We start from the raw sequence: 22907 nt of genomic DNA on the forward strand, positions 1-22907 counted from the left end.
GACGAGGGATGAGAGATGCACTAATCTATGAATACAAAAATAAGTCATTAAGAGTTGATTCAATACTATGTCCATTTAGAAGAATGACAGTAGTGGGTTCGCCTCTAGGATCTATGACTTGTGTAAACACATGATCTTAGCTCTTATAACAGTGTCAGGTATGGGTTGCATCTGTGGAACAGGTCTTAAATACAATCAGAAAGTGTTCGGTTACTCTCATAAGATTCATGCCATTATTGTACCAGTGTTCATATTTTGCTAGGCAAGTCATTACTGTAGCTCCCAGGGTTCACAGCTGGGTAAAACTGATGATTATTTTTCCCTCAGGAGGCAGAGGCAGGTGGATCTCTGAGATCAGGGCTACTCTAGTCTCACAGTTGAGTCCCAAGTCAGCTAGGGCTATAGGGAACCCTGTCAAAAAAAAAAAAACAAAAACAAAAAAAAAAAACAATCATATGGAAATCTACCTCTGACTTAAGAAAAATCTCCTTCTCTTTGAACCATAGCTAAGTCTATCTGAGGCACACTGTGTATTCAAAAAATGACTATTAAATAATCAAATCAATGAAACTCCCAGTATATGAATAGTGTCTTAAGCAACACAGCTATTGAGAAACTTCACATTCCAGTGTGTCCTGTGGCAAGACATCCAAGAGTAAGAACAAGCAATGACTCATAATGGTAGGCAGCATAGCTTCATTGGTGTCAAGTTCAGACACTTTAAGAATGTGAATTCATAAAAGCTTAAAGACTTCCCTGGGGCTTGCAATCAACTCATAGTAATTTTGGAAGCTGGTAATTATTTTTGTTAATGCATCCTATGCTTTTTAATTCTAGTCATCTTTTTTAATTTTTAATTTTTTGGAATGGCAGTTTGCAGGAAGATTTAATGCAGAAGTGTGATTATATCCAATTTCAGAGTGTGAACATCCAATAGACCAAGAATTTGTGGTACATATTCTGGATAAGGTCAAAAACCTTCATCACTGATTAGTAATTTAGAGGATACCACATGTCTTTTCCTGATGTACAAATTAATTCTAGCAAAAAAGTAAATTTTTTAAAATTATTATGTCATTTTTAAAAATTAGACTGCTGGGCAAATTTTAATTTACTCAACCATGTTAAGGAGACCTGTAATTGTGTTCTACTTAGCTTTGCTTTGCTTCTATTTTCATCCTGAGTTTTTTTTAGAATACAATAACCAAGAACAAGTGAACACAAAGAAACACAATTTAATGAATTTAATGGTTTCTTTCTTTCTTTCTTTCTTTCTTTCTTTCTTTCTTTCTTTCTTTCTTTCTTTTTTTGATCTCCCTGTGCCCTCAAGCTGTCCTGGAACTCACTATGTAGACCAGGCTGGCCTTTAAATCACAGAGATCTGCCTGCCTCTGCCTCCGTAGTGCTGGGATTAAAGGCGCGCACCTCTGCACCTGGCCCTTTGTTTAAGTTAATGGTTTCTTTGCTGTTGTTCTGAGAGATCTATTTGTGTAGCTCTAGTTAGTCTAGAACTCACCATAGGCAAGCCAGCCTTGAACTTGCAACGATCCTCGTTTCTGCCTAAGTAGGGTGACTAAAGGCCTGCGGTGTCACTGTGCCTGGCTAGTTTATAAATTTACTTATAAAGTGTTGGCGATAACAATGTAGAGTACAATCTATGATATTTATTCTCTTCCATACACTTTCCAAATTAAAGCTCCCTCAAATTCCTCGTAGTCGGGTATGGTGGTGCTAGCCTTCAATCCCAGCACTCGGAGATCAAAGCAAGCCTGGTCTACATGGTGAGTTCCAGGGTAGTTGGGGTTCCGGGGAGACTCTGCTTTGAAAAAAAGATTAAAAAAAAATTCCTTGTCTTTTTTTTGGTCTTTTTGAGACAGTGTCTCCCTGTAGCCCCAGCTGTCCTGTAACTATGGTAGACCAGGCTGGCCTTGAACTCACAGAGATCCGCCTGCTTCTAGCTCCGGAGTGCTGGGATTAAAGGCGTACGCCCCCACGCACCCCCCCCCCATTTTCCTTGTCATATCAAACAACAAAAATCCTTGTAACTTTAACATATGAGCTACATTGTCAGAATCAAACTGAACAAGAGCAAATCTAAAATACGTTCAGTGGGGTTACTGAGAGTGATGGGTGCATTTTTTTTCCCCAAAGATTGTCCTGTGGGATTTGGATTACACTTAGAGAAATACCTTGAAAAATAAAATACACACCTAAAGCAAACGTTCAACGACTACAATCGATAAAAGAAGTATATGTCTCTGACAAATAGAAGGCAATATTAAAAAATACCATACGGCGAACTTGGAGAAAAATTCTCGTATCAGAAGTCCCTTACTAGAAAGAAAGCAAACTCGTCCAAAATCAAATTACGTCAGCCAACCAAACAAAAGTACTTTGCATCCCTAGCTTTGGTAGAAAGCGGACACCAACACAAAATGAAAGAGACAGCAAACGTTCACAGTAAAAACTAAAAGAAAGCTTTTAAGGATTCCGAGTTACGAATCACAGATGCCTAAGTATTGCGACGCTGCTTTTTTAGAACCGAAAAACTTGCTAAAAAAGGAACGCTCAGCTGGAATATCTGAACGCAGACGCAAAAAAGCCAATCCGCTAGGGTACTCCTGGGAACTGTAGTCACGAAAAAGCAAAGGCTTTCTCCCGGGGGAACTCAAATTTGATCAGGACTCGATGGACGGCAAGCCCTTGGGGCCAATCCAGTATTCTGGGTCCTCATTGGACCCGCCCAGCGAACTCTGAGGGGCATGTCTCTAGTCCACCAATGAGCACACGGATTTGAAAATATCACTTCGCTGATTGGGCATCCTTCTTCGCGTTGGACTCATTATCAGCCAATAGGAGGGCAGAGCCGGCAGAGGTGACAGGGTCACCGGCGAGTCTGCAGAGCTGCCGGCGCCAGCGTCTGGACTGGGAGCTCCTCGAGTCAGGCGGGTTTGGAGAGGCCGTGGCTCCGGGTCGCTGCGCCCGCCGCTCGTCAGCCGCGTTGGTGCGGCTCTGATGCAGCGGCAGGCCCGGGACGCCCGAACCTCCGGAGGGTACGTGGGCCGGGGGCGGAGGCCAGGCAAGGAGCCTGGAGGCAGGGAGGCGGCCGCCTTCGCCCGTCCGGCCGCTCGCGGTCCACTCGCCTTCCTGCTGGCATCCCGCGGGAAGTTTCAGCAGCGGAGCCGCCTGCTCCCGCTTGCTCCCCCGGCCCTGAGAATGTTATCTTCTCCTCCCCGCGTCGACTTTGACTTGCCCTGGTATTGTTGGTAGTGCATGTCATCTCGCCTCTTTGCTTTTGCTTAGTCTCTCCAGAGGGCTCTTTCTGTTAATTCCACCTGTAAGTCTGAGAGCGAAGGGTATGCTGATGTTGGGTTTCATTCAAGAGAAACGAGTGTCCACATGTCTGCACCCAGTTGTTCCTGCTGGGCCTTTGTGCAGTTAGCTGCTCTTTTCATGATACAGTCCCCCCAGCTCTCGGAATTGAAGTCCCCAGTGGGTCAGTTGTTGATAATTGCCATGCTAATATACTGTCTCTCGTTCTTACATTCTTTGATTCTGATACTCGCTCAAGACTGTTATGTGAGGAAACTGAGGCTTGGAGGAGGTAACTCAACCCTCAGAGACTTAGTTGATCGTTAGGAGACGCCTGATCAGATCTCAGTGCCTGGTGATGGTGGTGGTGGTTTACTTTTAAACTTCACTTAACTCATTGAGGACTTAGGTTATGAGCAGCTCTTAGCACGCGACAGCCAAATAATTCTGTGAGTTAAATGCTAACTCTTGGGTGAAAGAAAAAATCTTTCAGACGCCTGCTCAATTGCAGGTGTCTCATGGTATCTAACTCCATGCTTTTCACTCCCTACCAAGCAGCATGTACCTCACCTGAAGCTTGATGGACCCCTCAGATTCCCAGACCCCACTCCACCCACAGACTTGAGATTTACTTTTTAACAAGATTCCTTAAGGTCATCACAGTGCTCATTAAAGTTTGAGGAGAACAGTTTTACAATGGCTTGTCCAAAAAGAACTAAGGAAAGGAGAAAAATAAGACCAGTGTGGTGTGCATGTCTTAATCCCAGCGCTTTAGAGGCGGAGGCTGAGGCAGGTGGATCTCTTGAGTTCAAGGTCAGTCTGGTCTGCATAGCAAGTTCTAAGCCAGCCAGGGTTGCATAGTGAGACTGTCTTTTTTTAAAAAAAAAAACAAAAACCAAAAAACAAAAATAAAAAAAAACAAGGAAAAGAAAAAATAGAGGCATAGATGATAGTCACTTGTGCTCTAATAAAATTGAAATGTAGAAAAGTTTTTTCACAGTTTTATTTGTTAGTGAGACTGATTTTTTTTTTCCAAAAAATGAAATATGCCTCTTGGCAATTTTAGCTTAGCAGCTCCAAATCTTAAAATAGACATAAATATTTAAGCTATTTCAAAACTGTCTTGTAAGATATCAGGTGCTGGTTTTAAAAGGAAAGAACAGACTGAAAGAAATGCAAATTTACTGAAATTAGTTAAGTAAAATTAAAGAACTTTCTGTTTGCTCCTACATAGTCTGGTACGGTTGTGTTTCCCATTGTAATTTTTTCCCCCATAGTTTTTTGTCCCATTTGTCAAGACCTTCCAGTTAGGTTCCTTGGAAGGAAGGTGCGGATTTACTACTGCTTGTAGTTTTTCCAGTTTATTCATTTGGCTATTTGATAATAAAACTGAAACCTGGTGCCAAATTCACATATTAAATAATTAAAGAAAATGTCATGCACAGTTTGTTTCCATGTTTTATTCAGATGTTCTTTACCCTATTAAAAAGACATTCCTTTATGACCAGCCTTAGATTGTGGTGCCTCTTACTTGCACCGAAAATCACCTGATGTTAATACCTGATGTCTTGGGCCCTGCCTTCAGAGATGCCTACTTACGTTTGGGCTCAGCCCAAGGGAATTGTATTGATTTAGACTGTCCAGGTCCATGCTTCTTAATGTGTTTTGGCTAAAAACACAACTGGAGAACAAATGTGTTTGCTCTTGAGCCTGATGAGGTATTCATGACAGAAGGTAAGGGAAGTTTTTAAAACTTTCCTATGCTTTGTTGGCACTATAAAATTGCTCAGATCAGCATTTAGGTTAATTTTCTCTGTTCATAGTGTGTACTTGTTGGTATGCACTTGTATGTGCATGTGCATACATGCATGTCTGTGGAAGGTAAGAGTATCTCCCTCCATCACTGATTTTTTGAAGCCGAGTTTCTCATTGAACTGGAGCTTCTTTATTTGACTTCGCTGACAGTCCCATGAACTTCAGAGGTCCACCTGGCTCCACACCTCCAACTCTGGGATTACAGATGTGTACCACTGTGCCTGGCTTTTACATGGGGGCTGGGGAGCCAAACACTAGTCCTCATGTTTGCTCAGCCAGCATTTTACCCACTGAGCCATCTTCCCAACCGTGTGTGTGTGTGTGTGTGTGTGTGTGTGTGTGTGTACACATGTGTACGTGTGTATGTGTGTATAAAGGTGCATATGTATGCATGTCTGTACACATGTGGAGGGCAGTGGTTGACACTGGGTGTCTTCTTCAGTCTCTCTCCATTTTATTTTTTGAGACCAAGTCTGTCACTGAAACTTGAATTTATTGATTCGGCTAACTGGCCAATGAGCTCTAGGAATCCACCTGTCTCTTTTCCAGCATTGGGATTACAGACTTGCACTATTGCACCTAGCTTCTGCCATGGTGTTGGGAATCTGAACTCAGGTCCTCATGCTTGCATGACAAGTGCTTTACCAACTGAGCCATCCCTCCAGTCCTAAAATTATTATTCCCTTATGGTATGCCACATTTTGAATTTGTTTTTGGAGTTTTTTACATTAGCATACAGAGTAATGTGTTTCATTATGGCATCCTCATATATATGTGTTGTTGTGTTTTACTTGCATTCATTTCTTTCCTGTATCTTTTTTGAGGTCTGCTGAATTGGGAAGAAAGTATGCTGGGATGAATTCTGCAATAATCATTTATAGCCATTTTTTTCCAGCCTTCGTGAAGACATATTTTTATCAAGCAATTTGAATTAAATTGATAGTTAACACAAAAACACAAAGCATATTTAGTGTATAAATTGGGCTTAAAATTCTAGTTTTTAAAAAAAGACTTATTTTTAATTATGTATGTGCATCTGTGTGTATGTGCACATGAGTGCTGGTTTCTGTGGAGGCCAGAAAGGGGTGTCCTATCCCCTGGAGCTGAAGTTACAGGCAGTTGTGAGCTGCCCAACATGGGGACTTGGAACTGAAGTTGCATCCTCTGCAAGAGTAATATGTGCTATTAACTGCTAAGCCATCTTTTCAGTCCCAAGTTGTATCTTTGGAGCCAGGCAGTATCATACACTTGTAATTCTAGTACTGCAAAGGCAGAGGCCGAGGGAGCAGGATCAAGGCCATCCTCAAGTTGCTTCCTTGTTTCTGTTTTCTTTTTTCCTTTCTTTCCTTGTGTATAGATGTGGTACTAGGGAGTAAACCCAGGGCCTTGCACATCCTGGGCATGTGCTCATACAACCACAGCCCTGTTTCCATTTTCCTAACTATCATTACTGTCTTATAAAATCAACTATCTTGACAGGTGTGGAGGTGCAGCTTTACAATCCCAGCACTTGGGAGACTTTGGCAAGAAGATTACACACGTTTGAGGCCAGCCTCAGCTGCATAGTGAGACTTGGTCTCAAAAGTTAAAGATTCTGTGAACTCAGCAATCTACAGCGACATTGATCTTTTTTTTTTTTTTTTTTTTTTTGGTCTTTTTGAGGCAGGGTCTCCCAGCTGGCCTGGAACTCACTATGTAGGCCAGGCAGGCCTCAAACTCACAGAGATCCGCTGCCTGTCTCTGCCTCCCAAGTGCTGGGATTAAACGCGTGTGCCACCATGCCCAGTGATGTTGATCATTTTAAAAGGATTAAGGCCTTATTGTTAGAAAAGGATGTACCCCCCTCCCCAAATAGCTGGGTGTGGTGGTGCAAGCCTTTATAATTCCAGCATTCCGGAGCGGAGGCAGAGGCAGGTGGCTCTCTGTGATTTCAAGGCCAGCCTGATCCACATAGTTCCCTGTCTCAACAGCCCCCCCCCAAAGTCTGTAACCTGATATTAAAAATGTTAAAATAAAATAGAATAAACTTTTAAACATCAAAGAGCTCTGTCCTGAATTTTTCATAAAACCTCTAATTTGGAGAGCAAATCACAGCTTCTGCCTGCTTGCCTTCATTTAAGATGTAGCAGTTGACCACAGTTCTGCTTGTTTCAGAGTTAAGTTCTCTGATGCCTCCTAGTATTCCTGACCTTTTCCTGGCCAGATGCTAGTTTGAACTCTTATCAGTAGGGTTTGAAGATTGGAAGATATTTTGATTGTGGGTCATTGTAAAGGAACAAAAAGATGATATATCTTTTAAAGAGTAATTTTCATTGAAGACTGAGAATGACTTAGATAAAAATGGAGCTCTATAGTTTCAAGGCCTCCATCCTGTGAAAAGTTGCTATTCAGAGTATGTGGTGGTTTTTGTTTTGTGTGTTTTTTGTGTGTCTGTGTGTGTGTGTGTGTGTATGTGTGTGTGCATACATGCATGTACATGCCATAATGTGAGTGCATGTGGAAGTCAGGAAAGCTTGGGGGAGTCAGTTCTTTCCTTCCACCCTTGTGAGTTCCAGGGAGGTTGTCAGGTTTGGCAATGAGCACATTTACCCTTTGAGCCATCTTGCTAGTCCATGTTTTGTTTTTGTTTTGTTTTTTGGACACAGGATCTCATTTAGTAAGGCTGGCCTCAAAAGTGACTATGTAGCTGAGGGTGACTTTGAACTTCTTCCTCTCTCTCTCAAGTGCTGGGATTACAGGCATGTGCCATCATGTTTGGCTGAGTATTAGGGTCTTCCTGTGGGTTGACTTTTGGGGACTTTTTTTTTTTGATCTTTTTGAGACAGAGTCTCCCTGTAGCCCCAGTTGGCCTGGAACTCACTATGTAGACCAGGCTGGCCTTGAACTCACAGAGATCCAACTCCCTCTTGCCTGGCAACTTTTGGGGGCTTTGAGCCAGTAATTGGTTCTATAGTTTGTTTGGGACTTGTGATTGACAGCACATGAAACTTGTGGGTAAGCAGGGTTAAACAGGAATATTCAGGAGGCTGATAGAGGTGCCTAAGAGACCGCAAACCCTAAATGAGGTAGTCTTATCTATGTATTTAGTCCAATGTCTTTTCCTTAGTTCTAACTTTCAGAAATAACAGTAGGCAGGCATGGCAGCATGACAGAGGCAGGCAGGTCTCTATGACATGGAGGCCAGCCTGGTTTAGGAGGTGAGTTCCAGGCCAGTTGGAGCTATAAAACCCTGTCTCAAAACGACCAAACAGACAAACAAGAAAAAAACTGATTTTAGGGAAATTTCTTAAAGTCCTGTATCAGGTTGTGTGTGTGTGTGTGTGTGTGTGTGTGTGTGTGTGTGTGTGTGTTTTGGTGTTTTTGAGCAGGGTCTCCCTATATCCCTGGACCTCACCATGTAGCCCAGACTGGCCTGGATCTCACAGAGATCTGCCTGCCTTTGCCTTCTGATTGCTGGAACTAAAGGAATGAACCACCATGCCCAGCTCCTCTTTTTTTTTTTAATATTTATTTTTATTTATGTCTATGTTTGTGTGTCTTTGTCATTATATACCATGTGCGTGGGGGTGCCTACATTGGCTCCTCTGTAACTGGGGTAACAGACAATTGTAATCTGCCTGACATGGGTTCTGGGAACTGAAGTCAGGGGCTCTTTAAAGAGCAAAAAGCACTCTTAACTGCAAAGCCATCTTTCCAACCCCTGAAATCGTAGTTTCTATATGACAGAACCTAGGCCTGATCTGATTGGGAGTCCTCTGAATTGAATGCATAAAGAGCTTGGGAAATATATCTTCCTAAGCACTGAGGATTGAATCCAGGCTGGTGCTGTAACACTGACCCACATACCCACATACTGCTAGGAAGTACCTTTTTAGTGAGTCAGAGTCTTGCTATAACCAGGCTAAGTGTGAGCCTTCTGCCTGAGCCTCTGGAGGCTTGGGATTACAGCATGAGCTCCTGACTAAGAAATACCTTTATTTCTTCCCTTTTCCCCAGTGGTACTGCTGCTTTACCCTTTACCTTTGTATGTTTCCGTACATGCCAACTCTAGTTCTGCTTTATTACCTTTTTCCTCAAAATGACATTACTAGCCTTTCTGGACTTTAAGAATGTTTTTTGTCCCTTACAGTGGCCATTGTTCTTAAACATTAAACTAATTTGTGTTAAGTATTTGTACCTATATATTCTTCACAATAAGGAGTATAATATATGGTTTATTAGTTGAAGTTGCTGCTTTTAAATTTATGCATTTACAGAGATTATTCCTTACTATTTTGTTTCTTTGGCTTTTATATGCCTTACATATTAGGTTTTCTCAAATACTCTATTTTCAAGACAGAATCTTCCTATGTAATCTAGCTGGCCTTGAACTCATGAACTCATGATTCTCCTGCCTCAACACCTGTGTGTTAAGAGTATAGGCATGAACCACAAAGCCTGGATTGATATTCTGTTTACTTTTATGGATAAATGATACCCTGAATTTAAAAGTGTTTAGAAAGACTGCTGAGCAGCTTAGGGAATAATAGTAAATACAGTCTCAGCTCAGTTCTGCGTAAGTAGCCTTGGTAACTGGGAACAAATTATTTATTTATTATCTTTATGGGACAGGGTCTCCTTGTAGCCCCAGCTGGCCTGGAGCTTGCTATATAGACCTGGCTGGCTTTCAACTCAGAGATCCATCTGCCTCTGCTTCCCAAATGCTGGGACTAAAGTTGTGCACTGCCATGCCTGGCTGGAACAAATTATTTTACTTCTCTGTGACTGCTTCCCTTTCGTGAAGTGAATCGCCTTGAATTCTGTTTCCTTTTTTCTGTGAGGCAGTAGGTGATGCACACTCAGAGGTAGACACTTGCTTATTTTCAGTTCAGGTTCACTGATCTCCAGACTACTTGGAATTGAACCCAGGACTTAAGGAGTGCTGGGCAGTGTTCTACTATTTAGCTGCACTCCCAGCCCTTTTACATTTTTTTATTTTTTTATTTTGAGACAGGGTATTTACATCGTTGTTTAACTAGCCCCAAACTCAACATCCTCCTGTCTCAGCCTCCCAAGTAGTTTGAATTACAGGTATGCCACAGTGCCTGGCAAGACCTGCCACTAACACTCTCCATTTCCCTAGGGGATTAAAAAAAAAATTATTGCTTTTATTTTATGTGAGTTTATTGCCTCCATGTTTATAAGTGCACCTGTGTCATGCAGTGCCTGAGGAGGTCAGAAGAGGGCATTGGATCCCCTGGAACTGGAGTTAATACTGTTGTTAGCCACCATATGGGTGCTGGGAATCAAACCCAGGTCCTCTGCAAGAGCAGTCGGTACTCTTACCCAATGAGCCATCTCTCCAGCCCTCCCTAGGGGATTTTCATGTGTTGTAGATTCAGTTTGCTGAGGCGCTAGTGGTTCTTCTTCCCTCCTCATCCCCTTCTTCCCTCCTCCCTCTTTTTCTTTCTTCTTCCTCCTCCTTCCTTCTTCCCTCTTCCCACTCCTTCATCCTTCTTCCTTCTTCTTCCCCAGAGATGTATAAGGAAGGGGGGAAAAAGCCAGCTCACAGTTTTTTTCTGGAGGCACTTATTTGAGGCCTAAAAATGTTCTAGGGGGGCAAAAAAGCCTTGACAGTGCAACAGTTTGAAAAGTTTAGCAAAGAGTACACGTTTGAACTGTGAAGACCTTGTTTATTGGAACCTTTATGTTAAAATATCTATTGCTAAAATGGAATTTATTAGAATACTGAAGGTGGCATATGTTCTTTAAACATTGTGCACATATATAAATAACTTGATTTCCTTCAACTTATGTTAATTTTATTTTTTTCAAGCTCTAGAATTGTCAGTTCTTTTTTTTGTAGTTTAGATTCATCTAATTTCTAAAGCTGTTGTAATGCAGTATATCAATTACTTTTTAAAAATTTTATTTATTATTTTTATTTTGTGTGTATGTGTGTTATGCCTGCATGGAGGTAAGTGCACCCATGTCCTGCAATGCCTGCGGAGGAGAGAGGAGGCCATCGGAACCCCTGGAACTGGAGTTACAGACAGTTGTTAGCTGCCATGTGGGTGCTGGGATTCGAACTTGGGTCTTCTGCAAGAGCAACCAGTGTTCTTAACCGCTGAGCCATCTCTCCAGTCCCAGTATCAGTTACTTTTTATTGCTGTGATAAAACAGTGTGACCAAAATCAACTTATGGAAGAAAGAATTCACCTTGGCTTATGGTTCCAGAGGGAGAGGCCATAGTGGCAGTATGCTGCTGGACTAGGAAACTGAGAGCACATCTCCACCTACAAACACAAAGTAACAAATGAGCTTGAAGTGTGGGCGAGGCTATAAACTCTTATAGTTGGCCCCCAGTGATGGATTTCCTCCTCCAGCGAGACTCTACCACCTCAAAGTCCCACAACCTCTCCAAACAGTACCTCCAATTGAGTTCACATATGTGCACCTATGGAGGGCATTTCTCATTCAAAACACCACATGCAATTATTTTAAAAGTCCCATAGCTGGACATGGTTGGTACATGCTTGTAATCTTAGCTCTTGGCAGGTAAAGGGAGGATGATCAGGACTTAATGGACAGTCTCTGCTACATAGTTAAGTTTGAGGCCAATCTGAACTGTATGAGACCCTGTCTCAACAAATAAATAGTGCCGTAATATACTTTGACAGACTAGAACTAATTTTGTAAACCTTTTCTACAGAATTTAAGAAGATTTCATTCATGTGTATAGCATAGAAGATGAATTCTTCCTCCACCACCATGAATGAAGAGCCTGATGCTTTATCGGTAGTTAACCAGCTTCGGGATTTAGCAGCAGATCCATTAAATAGAAGAGCCATCGTCCAGGATCAAGGATGTCTGCCTGGCCTTATTTTATTCATGGACCATCCCAACCCCCCTGTTGTCCACTCAGCTTTGCTTGTAAGTTGCTTTTAATATTTTCAGTCTCAGTGTTTTAAAGACCTTAGATAACATGGTAAAAACTAAAAGAAATTAGAACAAATAATATTTTGTGTTTTGGGTGTTTAAAAACAGCAACTATTGGGGCTGGAGAGATAGCTTAGCGGTTAAGAGCACTGATTGCTCTTGCAGAGGACCTGGGTTCGAGTCCCAGCACCCACATGGTGGCTATGAACCGTTTTTAACTCCAGTTCCAGAGGAATCCGAAGCCCTCTTCTGACCTCCACAGCATTGCACGAGACGGGTGCACTCACATACATGCAGGCAATACACTCAAAATAAAAATAATAAATAAAATATTTAAAAAATTCCCAGTAAGTATAACATGTGTAGTCCTTTTACATAAATAGCAACATATGTTGGTTTTGTTCTTTAAGATAAATGTTAACTACATACCATATGCATGGAATGTTCTACAACTTCCTGTTTTCAGCTAACAAGATAGCTATTACTCGTTTTGTTTTCTTTTGGGGATGGGATGTTGTTGTGTTGCCCAGGCTGTTTTCCAAGTTCACGGAATTTAGTGATCTTTTAACTTCAGGCACACACCATTTACCCAGTTTATTACCATTTACTTTGTGTGTGTTGTGTGTGTAACTGGGCTCAAACTCAGGGCCTTATGCATGTTAAGCAAGCCCTCTATGACTAAGTTATGTTCCGTAGTCCGTCAGTAAATAGCTCTTGAGGATTACATCATAACCCTCAAAAAACTTTTGGTTCAGGGAATTGCAATCAGGACATCATGAAAGTGAAGCATATGCTGTGCTAAACTATATCCCTCACGCAAAGGCACTGTTTTGTTTTTATTTCATAGTAGCTTTTTTTGTTTTTTTTAAAATATTTTATTTATTATTTTTATTTTATGTGTATGCGTGTATTGCCTGCACATGGTATGTAAGTGCACCCATGTCATGCAGTGCATGTGAAGGACAGAAGAGGCCGTTGAATTCCCTGGAACTGGCATTTTGGACAGTTGTTAGCTGCCATGTGGGTGCTGGGATTCAAATCTGGGTCTTCTGCAAGAACAATCAGTGTTCTTAACCTCTGAGCCATCTCTCCAGCCCCCATAGTAGCTTTTTTTGTTGGGGAAGTGGATTGAGACAGGATCTCTCTCTGTAGCCCAAGCTAGCCTAGAACTCATTTCCCAGGCTGGCCTCAAACTTGCTGCAGTTCTGGCTCAGCCTCTCAAGTACCGAGATTACAGATGTACACTGCTACATCTGGCTCATAGCAAATTTTTCTGTTCTGTTTGTTTTATTTCCTTTTATTTTTTAATTATGTATATATTTTTATTTTTTAGAAGAAGCATTTCATTGCAGCTTTAACATAATAATAGTTTCCAGAGAAAAGATACATCTCTTTCAAAAGTGGCTATAAGATTTTTAGTTCACTGTTGAATTAATACACTTATACACTATTGAACTCAGTATAAACCCTGTAAGACTTAAAATTGAATGCGTTTTTAACCTTTAGAAAAGAGCTCCATTTCATTTTAAAATAAACTGTTTCTTACAGAAAGACTCATTGTTTTTGCTACTAACACTGAGATGTTGGTGCATGCGTCTCTTAATTTGTATGTATCTGATTATTACTAGTCATAACCGGTTGCACTGGGATTCTTGGCACCTGTGTATGTCTATAAAGTCATCTGGTAGATTTCAATGGTAATGTTTATCACCTCTACTAATTACAATGACACAAATTTTTATGCTTCCTCCTAAAATATAATTCATTTTAATTTGTTGATTTATGTGTGTGTGTGTGTTTATATCACACAGAACATCCCAAACCATCTTACCCATTTCCCAGATGGCACCCTCCCATAGCCTCCTGTTCCCTCCCCCCCCGCCACTAGAGCCCTTATACTCTGTCATCCCTGCTACTATCCACTGTGTTGTCGGCACCCCCAGCCGTTTTCTACTACTTGTCCATCTGGTGAATGTAGTCAGCCTACATCACTAGTAATTAGGGAAATGCAAATTAAAACCACTTTAAGATTTCATCTTACCCCATTCAGACTGGCTAAGATCAACAGAACAAACGATACCAAATGTTGGAGAGGATGTGGGGAAACGGGAACCCTCATCCGCTGCTGGTGGGAGGGACTGCAAGCTTATTCAACCCCTATGGAAAGCAGTGTGGAGAACTCCTAAAAAACAACAAATGAGCCTACCATTTGACCCAGTTATACCACTCCTTGGCATATACCCAAAGAACTCATCCTATGGCAGAGACACTTGTATATCCATGTTTGTTGCTGCTCTTTTCACAATAGCTAAGAGATGGAAGCAATCTAAGTGTCCCTCAACTGACAAGGGGATAATGAAAATATGGTTCATTTATTCGATGGAGTTTTACTCAGCATTAAAGAAAGATGAAATCATGAAATTTGCAGGTAAATGGATGGAACTAGAAACTATTATACTAAGTAACAGACTCAGATATGTTCTCCCTCATATGTGGATCCTAGCAGCAAATCCTGATAAGTGAGTATGTATCCAGACATAACTACAGGAACCAGGATATTGAAAAGGAATCAGGGAGATAAAGGAAAAGAAAGAAGCTGAAAGAGAACAGTAGGAAACAGGCATTAATAAGGGAGATAGGGATATTTTGCTTTTTGAGATAGGATTTCCCTGTAGCCCCAGGTGGCCCGGAACTGCTAAGTACACTAGACTGGCCTCCATCTCACAGAGATCTGCCTGCCTCTGCCTCCTGAGTGCTGGGATTAAAGGTGTGCTCCACCCCACTCAGCCTTCATAGCAACTTTTTTTTTTTAATATTTATTATTTTTATTTTATGTGTATGAGTGTTATGCTTGCATGTAAGTAAGTGCACCTGTGTCGTGCAATGCCCATGGAGGACAGAAAAGGCTGTTGGATTCCCTGGAACTGGCGTTACAGACAGTTGTTAACTGCCATGTGGGTGCTGGGATTCAAACCCAGGTCTTCTGCAAAAACAGTGTTCTTAACTGCTGAGCCATCTCTCCAGCCCCCATAGCAGCCTTTTAAGATATAAATCATATGCCATCATAGAGTTCACATATTAGAAGTATAAATTGAGTGGCTTTTAGTTACAGAGTAATACAGCTATCACTGTAGTCAGTTTTAGAACATTGTTATTTTATTGTATTGTTTTGAGACAAAAATGGCAAACGGTGCTTCCTATAGATACATCCTATCTATATGATGTGTGCTTCGCTCTCTTTTGAGCTATCTTGCTGACCATAGTGTGTGTGTGTATGTGTGTGAACATATGAGCACAACTGCCAGTGCCTACAGAGGCCAGAGACCCTAGGGCCCCTGGAGCTGCAGTTATAGGCGTGAGCTGCCCAACATGGGTTTTGGGAATTGAACTTAGGTCTTCTGCTAGAGCAGCGCACTCAATTGTTGAGCCATCAATCCAGTCAAGCCCCAGAATGACTTTTTAATGGTATCTGCTATGTGCTGTAGATTCATTTCTAGCCATTTAAAAATTGTATATGAGGGGCTAGAGAGATGGCTCAGAGCGGTTGAGAGTACTGACTGCTCTTGCAGAGGACCTGGGTTCGATTCCCAACACCCACATGGCGGCTAACAACTATCTATAGCTCCACTTCCAGGGGATCCAACACCCTCTTCTGGCCTCCATGGACACTGCACGACATGGGTGCACTTACATACAGGCAGGCAATACACACATAAACATAAAATAAAAATAAATATATTTAAAAATTATCAAAATTTCTATAACATTTAAAAGAGCTGGGCATGGTGATGCACATCTGTAACATTAGTACTTCGAAGGTAGAGGCAGGAGGATCAGGAATTCAGAAGTTCAGAAACATGAGACCCAGTTTCAAACATAGTTTTTTTTCCTTTATTTTTTTTTCCCCCATGCTCCAACCTATTCCTCAATGGCTTTACCTTTTCTTTTCTTCTTCTTTCTAATATTTATCATTTTTATTTTGTATGTATGAGTGTGTTGTCTGCATATATGTGAGTGCACCCGTGTCCTGCAGTGCCACAGCAGTCAGAAGAAGGCTTCGGATTCCCCTGTAGCTGCCATGTGGGTGCTAAGAATCGAACCCAGGTCCTTTGCAAGAGCAGTCACTGCTCTCAACTGCTGAGCCATGTCTCCAGCCCCCCACCTTTTTTTTTTTTTTTTTAATAGACAGGGTCTCTTTGTAGCCCCAGTTGACGTGGAACTCACTGTGTAGACCAGACTGACCTTGAGCTGCCTGCCTCTGCCTCTTGAGTTTTGGTAAAGGTGTGCACCACCATACCCTGTGTCAAGAAGAGTTTTAAGAAAATTACTGTAAAATTTTGCTTACCATCCTTTACTTATGGATCTATGATATTTCCTTTATTCTAATTTCACAAGTTTGTATGAAAAAAAATGCTTTTCCATTTAGAAAAACTGAACTCCCTGTTTAACCTTCATAGAATGAAGTTTAAGTAGCAGAACTGTGTGTGGACAGTAGTAACAAGGGGGTAGTTCCTGCTTAGGATTATAGTTCAGTCAGTGAGAACTGCAGTAAAGGTAAAAAGGGAGGCTGTTTATTTCTAGATAGGGTCTTGAGGCTGAAAGATTTTTTTTTTAATCTTTTTTTTTTTTTAAAAATATACTAGACTTGGCCATATCTGAATTCACAAGGCAAGGGCTGTTGGAGTGAGTGTATTAACTACTTTTATGTTGCTATGATCAAATACCTGTCAGAAACAACTTAAGAGAAGAAAGGTTTATTCTGACTCATGGTTTCAGATGGATTTCAGTTTATCATGATGGGGATGGCAGGACAGGACCAGCTCAGTTCATGGTGGTGAGAACATGTGGCAGATTCCTTACATCATAGTGAACATGAAACAGCTGAACTGGAACCAGGGACCAGTGTAAGAGGGCCTTGCCTAGTGATCCAGCCCAACTCTACCTCTTAAAGGATGCCCAGCCTTCATAGTAGCACCACTAACTGGAGACCTGTCTCAGGTGTTCAAAACATGAGACTGTGGTGAATATTCCATTGAGGCTCTTACCATTCGGTTTTTCCCTCTGTCTCACCATCCCCTACTTTTGGAATTAGGGGTGTGCATCATCACACCTGGATGGGTAGGTAATTTTTGAAGACAGGATTTCCTAATGACAGAAAACAGGAAAGGCTGTTAACTGAGGAGGGATATTTTGCTCAGCAGTGTTGAGGAACTGCTTAGTTTAGTGGTATTGGAATTATATGATCCTGTGACTTGATTATGAAACTACTTTTTCTCACCACTTCAGGCCTGCTATAGGCTCTGAGAGCCAAATAGTTGGATTTGTCCAGGATTGATACTTGGCCAGGTAAGTTGGACAGAATGACTGTAAGGAAGTTAGGATAGGATCTTGGCAAGAGAATATATTTAACGCAATACATGTGTATGTATACACATATTCTAAGCATTGAAAAATCCATAGAAGTAAAGTATATGAAAAGAACAGCACAAGGATGGAAGAAAGGAATGAAAACATGCTGCTATACATAGCACATATAAAACTATAAGGGAACTTAAATAGAGGGCTGGAACTAACGAAAAAGTAGAGAGACCAATGGGCAGAAAGAAGTTCCCAGTGAGGGTAATGAGCAGGCTTGCATTTTAATAGTTTCCTTTTATCATCTTAAGTAGCTTAATGGTATAACCTGAAAACTTTAGTTTAATGGTTACAGTTCTATAATATGTATTATTTTAAATATAGTTTTTATTATTTTTATGTGTATCAGTGTTTTACCTGTATGTATGTAAGCGCACCTTATGCATGTAATGCCCATGGAGGCCAGAAGAGGCTATCAGATCCCCTGGAACTCTAATGGACTGTTAGCTGCCACGTGGGTGCTAGGAACCGAGCCATCTCTCCAGCCCCTAGAATATGCATTTTTAGCTTACTAGTCCACTTTTAATTTAATCATATGCAGTGTACAGTGTAGAATCATACAGCAGTATGTTTTCATTCCTTTCTTCCATCCTTGTGCTGTTTGTATCATATACGTCTATGTATTTCTCAGTGCTTAGAATGTGTACATACACACATATGTATTGCTTTAAACAAGTAGTGTTTTGTGTGTGTGTGTGTGTGTGTGTGTGTGTGTGTGTGTGTGTTTGTGTATTTGACTCAGGAATGACCCTAGAGCTTCATACATGCTAAGTAAGAACTGTTCTAACTCCCTAGCACTCAATTAGCTTTATTATTATTTTATGTGTATGAGTGTATTGCTGGCATGTATGTAAATGCACCCATGTCATCTAATGCCCGTGGAGGTCAAAAGAGGGTATTGGATCCCCTGGAACTGGAGTTATGGATGGTTGTTAGCCACCATGTTGGTGCTGGGAATTGAACTTGGGTCCTCTTCAAAAGCAGCTGGTGCTCTTAACCACTGAGCCATCTCTCCAGCCCTCAATTAGCTTTTAAAGACGTTTTTTCCCCCAAATATGGTGGGTTTGTTTTTGTTTTTGAGACAGGATCTCACTATGTAGCCCTGGCTGTGGGAACTCACTATGTAGACCAGACTGCCCTTGAATTCACAGACACTTGACTGTTTCTGCCTCCCAGTTGCTGGGATTATAAGTGTATGTCACCATACTCTGTTTCAAATGTTTTTGAAATTTTGGGGGACTTTGAATGGGAAGTAGAGTCAGGCTATTGTTGTGTAGACTAGGCTGGCTTCCAGCTCTTAGTCCTCCTTCCTCACCTCACTCAGCTTCAAGTGTCTTTTTAAAAATATTTTTTTTATTTTCTATGTATGAGTGTATTGCCTGCATGTATATAAGTGTACCTGTGTCGTAAATGCCTGAGGAGGTCAGAAGAGGGTGTTGGATTTCCCAGAACTGAAAGCACAGACAGTTTTTAGCTACCGTGTGGGTGCTGGGAATCGAACCTGGGTCCTCTGCAAGAACAGCCAGTGCTCTTAACTGCTGAGCCATCTCTCTAGCTCCATCAAATGTCTTATATTCTCATTTCTACTGTTTATAGTGTTCTTCATTCCTAAATATAGACTTAGATTTATATTCCTTGTAATACAGATTATTACTGTAATTGTCTTCTGCTATATATGTGATTTCTCTTGGGTTGGATTTTTTGTTGTTGTTGTTTTTTTGAGACACGGTCTTACTCTTGTAGTTCAGACTGGCTTAGAACTTGCTAAGTACTTAGATGAGGCTGACCTGAAACTGGCAGTCTGCCTTCCTCTACCTCTGGAGTGCTGGGGTTATAGACATGAATATATATCTAGCTCCTGGTGTATATGATTTCTAACAAGAAAATCATTATGCTTCCTTTTTTAAAAAAACGTTTTTTAGCCGGCTACAAACCATCCTTAACGCCAGTTCCAGGGGAATCCGAAGCCCTCTTCTGACCTCCGCGGCATTGCACGACATGGGTGCATTCACATACATGCAGGCAACACACACATACATAAAATAAAAGTAATAAAATATTGAAAAAAAAAACCCAAAAGCCCATTTTTTAATTTGTGTGTGTCTGTATTTTATATGGAGATAAACATGTATGTGGATGCATTTGGAAGTCAGAGGCCAACTTGCAGGAGTCAGTTTTCTCCTTCCTTCAAATGGATCCTGGGAATCAGACTCAATCTTGGTAGCAAGCACTGGCCCGGCTATATTTCTTTGTTGTTCTCTGTATAATGCCTTTTCTTTTGCTTGTTTTTTAGAAAAATATTTTATTTGTTGTGTGTGTGTGTGTGTGTCTGTCTGTCTGTCTGTGTGTGTGTGTGTGTGTGTGTGTGTGTACCATGGCTTGTGTGTGGTCAGGACAATTTTCGGGAGTTGGTTCTCTCTTCTTACTATGGGATCTGGCATTTGAACTCAAGTCATCAGGTTTCCATGGCAAACTCTTTTACCTTGCCAGCCCTGTAATGCTTTCTGTGGTTTCATCTGTGGCTATATTAATGTTCTTCTCAGGAAATGATTATGATGTGTTTAATGAAGATTTCTTTGTGTGCTTTGTTTTTATTGCTGTTTTGCTGGGGATTTGTTGAATTTCTTGGATCTGTGGGTTTATAGTTTCCATGAGATTTAGGAAATTGCCATCCATTAGTTTTTCAAAGGTTTTCTTTCTGAAAAATCTTTTCTCCCTAGATCCCAGCATGTGCTGCCCTCCTTGCCAGTGCTCCTGCACCCATACTTTGTGCTTCTGTTATTTAGATGGTTTTTCTTCCTCTCTCTGCTTTATTTTGGCTAGTTTCTGTTGCTGCATGTCTAAACTTCTTTCATTTCAAATGTGTTTTGTCTTTTAAAAGTTACTTATTAATCCCAGCACTCGTGAGGCAGAGGCAGGCAGATCTCTGTGAGTTCAAGGCCGGCCTGGTCTACATAGTGAGTTCCAGGACAGCTGGGGCTACAGGGAGACCATGTCTCAAAAAGACAAAAAAAAAAAAGGCTACTTGAGTCTTCCTAGTATTTGCCCTTTCTTTCCTCATCTTCATTTTTCATACTCAAACATAGAGCATATTAGAATAGCTTTTTTGATATTCTTATAATTTATAATCTCTATTATATCTTTCTTTTGAGGAGGTGGGGCTTTAAGATGGGGTCTCACTATATAGCCCTGGCTGACCTGGAACTCACTGTTTAGACCAGGCTGGCTTCAAACACTCTTGAGTTTGCCTACTGGGAATAAAGTGTATGCTACCACATCTGGCTTCTCAAATTATTTCGTGGTTTGTGTGTATTGATTACTTTTGCTCCTCCCTATCCTGGATATAGATTATATTTTCCTACATCTTTTCATGTCTGTTGATTTTTCTATTTAAATTGAAATATTAAAATCTATTACTTTGGATTTTTGAGTTTTTTTTAATTTTTGTCTTTTTGAGACAGGGTCTCCCTGTAGCCCCAGCTGTCCTGGTATTCCCTATAGACCAAGCTGGCCTTGAACTCTCAAAGATCCACCTGCCTCTGCCTCCCAAGTACTGGGATTAAAGGCGTGTGCCACCACACCTGGTTGGATTCTTAAATTTTTAAAAAAATATTTCTATAAATACTCGAACATTTTTTCTGGGTTGCTAAGTAACTTGTTACTAGTTTGACTTTTCAAGACTGCTTTGGGCTTTATTGGGGGTAAACACAAAGCAGCCTTTATTCTGTGATACCTCTGTTGTCCAGGTAAAGATCTTTTGAGCATTCACTCTTTGTGCCTCTGGTTGGTGTCATCTCAGACTATTCTCAGCACATTGTGAGTGCCAAGGATTGTTTGACTTTCTGGTGGTTTTATTCCCTAACATGTAGCCTTTTACCCTAGCCATGTGCAGATTGATACTTAACCAAAGATTCTCAGTCACCCTCTATAAATAGATGTCTGGAATTCTTGCTGTTCTGTGTCCTTACTGTATGGGTCTGCTCTGCAGATTCTGACTGCTTCAACCTCTTCAATTTGATGTCTGCTTCACAAACTCACCAAGACCACTAGGCTCCATTTGCATGTCTCCAGTGCTGCTGTTTAAAAATTGTCTTCAGTGTAGGAAAGGGGTAGTTATAGATCCACCTCATGCTGCTTCTCTCATTGATTACAGGCTGTGCTGCTTCTTGACCAGTCTCTGAAATACATTTAATAAGTGATATCTTGTTTACTAGTTTTCTTACTGAGAAAGGGCAGTTGTACCTCAGGTAAACCTTTGCAGTTGTGCAACAGAAGTAGTAACTGCAGATGGGAAAACAGGTTTTTGAGCTTGCGATTTTCTAGATGGTACAGCTTTACTAAATACCTGACACTTTGCAGTTGAAAGGTAAAAAAACCAATGGAAATGTGAAAGGTGAGTGCTGAGATCATTGTGAATGTAAGTGATGAAGTCTGTAGATGATAGTAGTATTTAAGTATATAAAGGACAGCTAAACATCCCCAAAGAAGCACCATTTAAAGAAAATATTTGCAAAAATGTACTTATGTTAAGAGAAAAAAACACCTGAGAAATGAGTTTACCTCATAAATGGAAAAATGTTACCATTAATTCATCTTTTGTCTTTCAGTTTATTTTACTTTGATGTTTCAAGTCAGGGTCTTTTTCGGTGGTTCAGATGATTAAAATAAAACCAGAACAAGCTAATTTTGACTTTGCAGGTAAGATAGGAATCTTCATTCAAAGAACACACTCAGCTATGGCAGCCTCTAGAAGAGGATTTTGAATGCCACATTTAAAGACGAACTTCGGAATCCATTGATGCTGAAAATAAAACTCTCGTTTTTTTCTTTTACAGTAAGTTAGAAGTGGTTTCCATTTTGAACAGTCTGGACATGTGATTAACCCCTTGTTTCTGTTGTAGGCTCTCCGATATTTGGCAGAATGTCGTGCAAACAGAGAAAAGATGAAAGGAGAGCTGGGTATGATGCTAAGCTTGCAGAACGTTATACAGAAGTAAGTACAAAAGGTGGTGGTCCCTAATGCAGTAGGAAGCTGGACCTGTGCAAACTGATTGACCTGAAATTCACTGAAGTCACATTTTCTTAATTAATTCTCAAATATTATTTATAAGTTTTTACTCTTAATACTTTTGCCCAAATTATGTTTATTGATAAACATTGGTACTGACAACCAATTTCTCTTATGAACCATTTTCATTGCCCTTATGAAAATGTTTGCATTTTTAAAAAAAAGTTGATGTTCATCCTGTTATTTGGAAGATATTAAGAATAAACTATTTCACAGTCCATTTGTTTTTTTTCCTGTGTTATAGACACAGCCACAGGACATTTACAACAGAAGTAACAGAAACTGGGGCTAAGGTTGTTGCTCAAAGTTAAAAGCAGCTGAGTAGTGAAGATGGTGCTCCATATCTATCAAACATTGCCCACTGTCTTCCATTGCACTA

The 22907-nt window shown here is 40.8% G+C and overlaps 1 protein-coding gene across 2 annotated transcripts in view; it reads left to right on the forward strand.

The window, feature by feature from the left end:
- The first annotated feature begins 2874 nt into the window (after window positions 1-2874).
- Armc1 (armadillo repeat containing 1) overlaps window positions 2875-22907 on the forward strand; it is a 35891-nt gene continuing 15858 nt past the window's right edge. The window contains exons 1-3 of one of the 2 annotated variants that reach the window (XM_008850263.3): window positions 2875-3053; window positions 11819-12039; window positions 22362-22453. In XM_008850263.3, the coding sequence (XP_008848485.1) occupies window positions 11857-12039; window positions 22362-22453 (275 nt within the window). In that variant the 5' untranslated portion in view covers window positions 2875-3053; window positions 11819-11856. Of the gene's footprint in view, window positions 3054-11818; window positions 12040-22361; window positions 22454-22907 lie in introns of those variants that run through there. The other variant, XM_008850264.2, reaches the window with a different exon arrangement.

This window comes from Nannospalax galili, unplaced genomic scaffold (genome assembly GCF_000622305.1).
Source record: "Nannospalax galili isolate Female #2095 unplaced genomic scaffold, S.galili_v1.0 scaffold1005, whole genome shotgun sequence".
In the NCBI taxonomy this organism is placed as follows: Eukaryota; Metazoa; Chordata; class Mammalia; order Rodentia; family Spalacidae; genus Nannospalax; species Nannospalax galili.